Source organism: Sinocyclocheilus rhinocerous, unplaced genomic scaffold (assembly GCF_001515625.1).
Source record: "Sinocyclocheilus rhinocerous isolate Xijiao unplaced genomic scaffold, SAMN03320098_v1.1 scaffold40, whole genome shotgun sequence".
In the NCBI taxonomy this organism is placed as follows: domain Eukaryota; kingdom Metazoa; phylum Chordata; class Actinopteri; order Cypriniformes; family Cyprinidae; genus Sinocyclocheilus; species Sinocyclocheilus rhinocerous.
The window spans coordinates 787,352-794,585 of NW_015624837.1; the positions used below are offsets into that span (position 1 = coordinate 787,352).

At 38.5% G+C, this 7,234-nt stretch overlaps 1 protein-coding gene across 1 annotated transcript in view; it reads left to right on the forward strand.

The window, feature by feature from the left end:
• LOC107746071 (eukaryotic translation initiation factor 5-like) overlaps positions 1–5,024 on the forward strand; it is a 6,840-nt gene extending 1,816 nt beyond the window's left edge. Inside the window, exons 4-12 of the mRNA XM_016560128.1 lie at positions 204–285; positions 369–541; positions 1,790–1,901; positions 2,146–2,267; positions 2,365–2,526; positions 2,620–2,781; positions 3,851–4,015; positions 4,381–4,521; positions 4,648–5,024. Coding sequence (XP_016415614.1) covers positions 204–285; positions 369–541; positions 1,790–1,901; positions 2,146–2,267; positions 2,365–2,526; positions 2,620–2,781; positions 3,851–4,015; positions 4,381–4,521; positions 4,648–4,746 — 1,218 coding nt within the window. The 3' untranslated portion in view covers positions 4,747–5,024. The remainder of the gene's footprint in view (positions 1–203; positions 286–368; positions 542–1,789; positions 1,902–2,145; positions 2,268–2,364; positions 2,527–2,619; positions 2,782–3,850; positions 4,016–4,380; positions 4,522–4,647) is intronic.
• Positions 5,025–7,234: the final 2,210 nt, after the last annotated feature.

The following is a 7,234-nucleotide window of genomic DNA, read 5'->3' on the forward strand; positions in this document are numbered from 1 at the left end:
CTCTGTGTAGTTAATGCTGCTCAATGTGAAAGCACGCACGTGATGGAGATTTACCGCTGATTACAGAACCGGCTTTCTGACAAGATGCGCATTAAATATCGCATGCAATTTATCGTGCAGCCCTAGTTAAAATGAATATTCACCATTATCCACATATATGTAAAAATTACAGAATCAATCTAAACCATGTTTGTTTTTCACAGGTGGAAGGCAAGGGGAATGGAATTAAGACTGTCATAGTCAACATGGTTGATGTTGCCAAGGCTCTGAATAGGCCTCCAACATGTGAGCAGTTTTTAAAAGCCATGTCACTCGTTTTCTTAAATATGGATTTTCCCATTTGACATTATACTGTAACCTCTGTTTAGATCCCACCAAATTCTTTGGTTGTGAGTTGGGAGCCCAAACCCAGTTTGATACCAAGAATGACCGCTACATCGTCAATGGATCTCATGAGGCAAACAAGCTGCAAGACATGCTAGATGGATTCATTCACAAGTTTGTGCTGTGTCCTGAGTGTGACAATCCTGAAACTGATTTGGTAAATACATCCTCCATTTCCATTTTGCCATATACATTTAGATTTGCATAGAAGGGTCATGGTTGAAGTGAGACTATTAATGAACGGGTGCATTCTGGCGCATGTTGAACTGGGTGCCCTTTATATTTGAATGCATGTTGCTGAGTATGCAGGTCTCTATGGGGCCATGCATGTAGCTTCCATGTGTTAAGATTGTTTTGCAGGTGTACAGAGGAAATAAGCTGTGTCATTAATTGTATACAAGCCACCTTCAGTTTCTCACTGTTACATTCAGTCTCTTGTTTTCAGTTTCCAAAACCAATCAGCCAATGGCTGGAGGGTCTCATCATAATGGGATTGTTAACCCTAAAATTAAAGTTCTGTCATTTAGGCCTCCTCATGTCATTCCAAACCCATAAGACATTCATTCAAAGAGCACACGCTTGTATCTGTCAGATCACCTGACAGAGCAAGCTGGATCAAACTGTATACTTATGATATAGATGGAAGTGCTTAAAATAAAGCATGTCTCGTGTTAAGGACAGCTCACTGTGTGTCCTTGCTATTTTTCAGATGTGCTTACAACATCAAACTACTCTGTTGACATAAATGGTATTGTCTTATCCTAAATTTTTGAAAATACAAAAATACCATATAAAGTCGATATACCGCCCAGCCCTACTTGTAGAACATCATATATCGATCACATATAATGGCAAACGGAAGCTCAAACATACCTGCTTGGTGCACGAAAACCAATGAGATTTGTTCTTGCATGTCGTGCAAGCACATTTAAGCTTCTGCAAGAACCAGTGAGGTTTGTTCTTGCGTCACACAAGTATGGTTGAGCATGGACTTTAAATGGAGGGACAGAAGTTTCTCGTTTCATTAAAAATTTATTGTTTCGAGAGATGAAAAGCCTTGGGTGTTTAACTGACTTGAGAGCAATGTTCTTTTGCCCCTGCTGATTTTCCTCTGCAGTGCAGTACTGAGGACTTCTTGAGATTTTTGCATGATCTCAGCTGGCCTGGTTTCTGTTTCGTGCTGCAGTCAGCCTTCTATCCTCTCTGTATGGTCATAAGACGTACTGTAACACACAGGCCTAGACCTGTATACAGGGCAAAGCATACATCTTTCCAGCAACAAAATGATTTCTGCAGGTTTCAAGTGCACAAAGCAATTGTGAGCAATTTGCCTCACAGCTGGATTCATTGTTGCACACCTGTTTATAGTTTAATAAAGTCACTTCAAATGTTGTCCTCATTGTAGCACGTTAATCCCAAGAAGCAGACCATTGGAAACTCTTGCAAGGCTTGTGGTTACCGAGGCATGTTGGACACCAGACACAAACTCTGCACCTTCATTCTCAAGAATCCACCAGGTAATTTCATTACTTTATTGTCATTTCATTACTTTAATGTTCCACAAACCTTTCAAATAAAACTGAAGGATGGGCTGGGTATTTCTGTGACCATAATCTATTTTGGGCTTAGTATGTGATTGTAAGCAGTATGTATATCTTGTAATGGTGGTTGTAATGGTGGTCAAAAACTCTGATTTTCTGACCCATGGCATGTTGATTTGAAGTTCATGAACTAAACTATTGCTCTTTTGTTAACTTCCAGAGAATGACAGTGGATCTGTGAAAAAAGAAAAGGAAAAGAAGAACCGAAAGAAGGACAAAGAGAATGGCTCAAGTGGTGGAGAGGCTGGAAACCATAATGACATAGATGCCCCTGATGCTGTGGTAAGTGCTGCTTTGAGATCATCTCCTGAAAAACCACTTTCAGACCAACCAGCGTAAGAGATGAGAAATACTGGTGTTCAATATGATCTAATGATAGGATGATGATGACGATGATGAAGACTGGGCTGAGGAGACCACAGAGGAGGCTCAGCGTCGCAGGATGGAGGAGATCAGCGAGCATGCCAAGGGTCTCACGCTCACTGAGGACTTGGAAAAATCCCTGGAGGAGAGGGTCAACATATTTTACAACTTTGTGAAGGTGTTTGTCCCAATATTTTACTGAAAATTTGGGGATAATTGCTCTCTATATATAGACACTTATTCAGCACTGTTCTGTGTTTCTGCTCCTCAGGAAAAGAAGGACAGTGGCACGATTGAATCTGCAGATAAAGAGATCTTGGCTGAGGCTGAAAGGCTGGATGTGAAGGCCATGGGTCCTCTGATTCTGAGCGAGCTGCTCTTTGATGAGAACATCCGTGAACAGATCAAGAAGTACAAGCGTCACTTCCTCAGGGTATGTCCTCATAGCTGTTAACATTTTTAACATTTAAAACAGTGATTCTCAATCTTTTTGATTCAAAGGACTACTGTTTCAATAGGACAACTATATTTGAAGCTTTGCCGTTTTAAGGGCTGAAGTTTTTTTTTCATGGTTTCTACTCATTTTGTCCAATGAGTTCACATGACTTTTTTTCAGTAATTTGGCACTCAGTTTAATGTATTATAAAATAAAATTCTAAACAAAATATTAAATATTTGCTTGGCATAACTAGAAAAATGTGTGTTCATTATAAAAAAGGTTATGGAGTTTTAAAGGGGTCATGATGCTGCTAAAAAGAACATTATTTTGTGTATTTGGTGTAATGAAATGTGTTTATGCGGTTTAAAGTTAAAAAAACACATTATTTTCCACATACTGTACATTATTGTTTCTCCTCTATGCCCCGCCTTCTGAAACGCGTCGATTTTTACAAAACTCATCGGTCTGAAAAGCGAGGATAATTCACATTCACCTTTTCCGGAAATAGAAATCATATTTTTAAAATTAGGCTATACCATACATCCATGTTTCCCAAGATAGTGGGAAACCTGGTTCTTCTGGTTTGCTGAGGGTGTGAATTGAAATGTCGTCTTAATTTTAAAAAAAAATTTTTTTTTTAGCCTATTTCAATGCCTTTTCCTTATTTTAAATCATTGAGGCCCTTGATTTAGAGTGTGACTTGAAACTGTAACTCTTGATAGCTTGAATGCTTCTAGTTACACTACAATTTTTTTATTTTATTTTGGTCAGTCAAACCCCTTAGATGTAAAATATTTACTTGAAGTACCCCGAGATTTTGTTAATATTTCAGTAATTTAACAACAAATTCACATGTTCACAATGCTATGATTTTAATAATATTATAGTAATAGTATGATTTGAACCGTTTGGGAAACCTGCACTACAACAGCAGTCTTCCTGTGTGTACAAACCTTATTAATTTTGTTAAAATGCACTAATGCTGCTTTTACAAATAACACTGTCATACTGACTTGTTAATGCACTATATTAAGTGTAAGAAGTTAAAATTTTCTGCCCACAGTTCTGCCACAACAATAAGAAAGCCCAGAAATATCTTCTGGGTGGCTTTGAGTGCCTGGTGAAGCTGCATCAGACTCAGCTCTTACCCAGAGTCCCCATTATACTCAAAGACCTATATGACGCGGATCTGCTGGAGGAAGATGTCATACTCGCATGGGCTGAAAAGGTAACCTGCCAACACACAGCCTCTAGACTTGACCTTCTAGAATCTCAGATGAAACTATGTAGGTCAGAGTTGAACGTGGCCCAGATCAGATGCCAAAAAATCTGATGACATAAGTAGTTTAGATGCATGAATCCAATTCTGATCTCTGGCAGGTCTCTGAAAAACCATAGATGGAAGGATGATGTGGTCAGTTACCTGTTACTAGGCAACCCTTGTTATTTTAGCCTGAGTGTCTGAGGGGGTTATAATATGGTAACGTCTGTGACCTGCATGCGGCTGGAGAGCCCAGGGTCTGATGGCAGCAAGCATACTTGACTAGTCTAGTGTTCTCGAATTTAAGCTTGTTTGTGATGATTTTGCTTTAGGTGTCTAAGAAGTATGTCTCCAAAGAGTTGGCTAAAGAGATTCATGCCAAGGCAGAGCCCTTTGTTAAATGGCTCAAGGAGGCAGAGGAGGAGAGTGAGGGCAGCGAGGAAGAGGAAGATGATGAGGATGACAATGTTGAGGTAAAAAAAAAAGCTGCATTATCACTTTTCATAACCAGGATTTTTAGATTTATAATGAGATCAAAGTAAATATAGAAATTGTTAGATACTTATAGCACAGAATTAACTTTTCTTCCTTTTCTCTAGGTGGTGTATTCCTCATCTGCCCGTGAGTTGAAAATGGAGACCACAAAACCTGAGAAGTCAGACCATGAGGAGGAGGACATTGATATTGATGCCATTTAAAGATGAAACCAAAAATCTTGAGTTGCCTCTTCACATATTGCTCAGCTTCTTTTTGTCAGACGCATGCCTTTCACCTCCTTTGGCCTTTTCATCAGCTCTAGGCCTGGGTTAGCGCACTGCTCAAAGCCTCTTATTTTAGTCTTTTCTCACCAGCTCTATTGATAAATTGTTGCTGTTGTTTGTATGCATGAGTTTCTTGGATTATAGAGCATAAATTCGAACGAGTTCCCCTTGTATTTTTGCAACTACCGGTATTAAAGATTTGCCTGTGAATTCCACCTTTTGTCTGTGTAGTTGATTTTGACACTATTAATATAAAGGGTGTTCAAAAGTTTGGGGTTAAGCAGCAGTTTTTTTTTTAAAGATGTTTCTTGAGCAGCAAATCAGCATATTAGAATGATTTCTGAAGGATCATGTGACACTGAAGACTGGAGTAATGATGCTGAAAATTCAGCTTTGCATCACAGGAATAAATTACATTTTAAAATATATTCATACAGAAGTCATTTTAAATTGTAATATTTAACAATCACTTTTACTGTATTTTTAATAAAATAAATGCACACTTGGTGAGCATAAGAGACTTTGTTCAAAAAAATTTTTTTTAAATCATACCGACACTGAACTTTTCTGTAATAGTCGTGGGGGAAATGGGTTGTGACCAGTGTTGGGGAAAGTTACTTTTAAAAGTAATGCATTACAATATTGCATTACTCCCTAAAAAAAAGTAACTAATTACATTACTTAGTTACTTTTTATGGAAAGTAATGCGTTCTATTACTTTTGCGTTACTTTTTAAATATAAGCAGGGCTTGATTGTTTTTAATATAAGAAGTTCTATTTATAGCAAATATAAAAGCCCTTTCACACCAAAAAGTGTAATGAATAAACCTCAGGCTGAAGCAAAAGTAAATTCACGTCTGTACAGTAGAACACAGGAGAAGAAACACTCTTCAACAATAAAAAAACAATGAAGCACAATTGTTAGTGTATCTAAAGTCATTTTTGCTTAGTATGGTTGAACTGGATCAGCAAAGATATTGGTTAATAAAATGGGATTAGATACATTTGTGTAATTCAACATATTTAATTATTGCAGGTTTGCGTCATATTCTGAGTTTGCATTTCACTGTTTTAATTCATTTTGATGAATACTAAATCTGTTTTTTGTGAGTGGGATGAATTAATGCACATTCACATTTAGTCTAGAACTACAGTAACATCATGTTCACAAAGCGCACACAACGCCTCTGCCGTCAAAAATGTAACTACGTCGTTCGTGCATATAAGGGTAAGGGTGTGGGATGCACATCGGTGATGTGGAGGGAGAATATACCTTTCGCTGGTCTCACTGTCATCCCGTAAGACTTCGTGCAAGGCTGTAAAGATGACCTCGTCTTCATTATTCTCTGCTTCATCATCATCAGCTTGAAACATTCTGAATGCCTTTACAAAGTTCGCGCCATTGTCCGTGACAGTGGCAGTTATCTTACCACAAAGAGCAAATGAGCTGTGAATTTGCTCTATCTCCGCTGCGATGGCATCGTACGTGTGTCTCCCACGAAATCGCCTGCAGGCGATTGCAGCTTTTTGGCGATGCAGACTAGCAGGGTCGATCCAGTGTACAGTAATGCCCAGAAAACTTTTATTCTGAGCAGTCCATAGATCTGCAGTGGTGGAAACATATTCCAGGTCGGCAAAAGTTTTCTTTAGGTCTGTCTCCATTTCCATATATGCATTGTCCAAAAAGTTTGTAAAGGTTTTGCGATCGGGCAGCACGCCCCCCGTCCTTTTGCCTGTCACTGAGATTTTGCTTATGATATTACGAAATGTAGGCGCCTCCACAGTGGATAGTGGCTGCATCTCCTCGACAATAAAAGCAGCAACCAATTTGTTGAGTTCAGTCGAACTAATTGTTTTACCTGGTGAAGGTGAACTGAAATCAAGCTTTTGTTGTTTAGCTTGAGGCGGGGTGCAGGTATCATTCGGCTCTTTCTCGTCCATCTCTGTTGTGCTGTGCTTTGCATGCAGATGTTTTTTTAAATTTGAAGTGGTGTTTTTTGCAGTTGACAAGAGTTTTTCACCTACACATAATCTACACTTAACGACAATCCCCTTCTCCCTTTCTTCGACGAGTTCAAAATAATTAGAATACTTCCATCGCAGAAATGTAAAGCTCTGACCTGCCATCTCCGTTTCTGACTATGTCTGTTCCCGCGCACGCATTGAGTGCGTGATTCTACGTGATTACGTTCATTTTAATTAAGTAATTACATTTTTTTTAAAGCAAATTAATTAAACTGAAAAAAGTAACTCGCGTTACTTTTTTTAAAAAGTAACTCGAATATTCATGTGTAAATTTATAAAGTAATGCGTTACTTTACTAGTTACTTCAGAAAAGTAATATTATTACGTAACGCACGTTACTTGTAACGCGTTACCCCCAACACTAGCCACAGCCTTAGATGAAATCAACACAACATAAAAG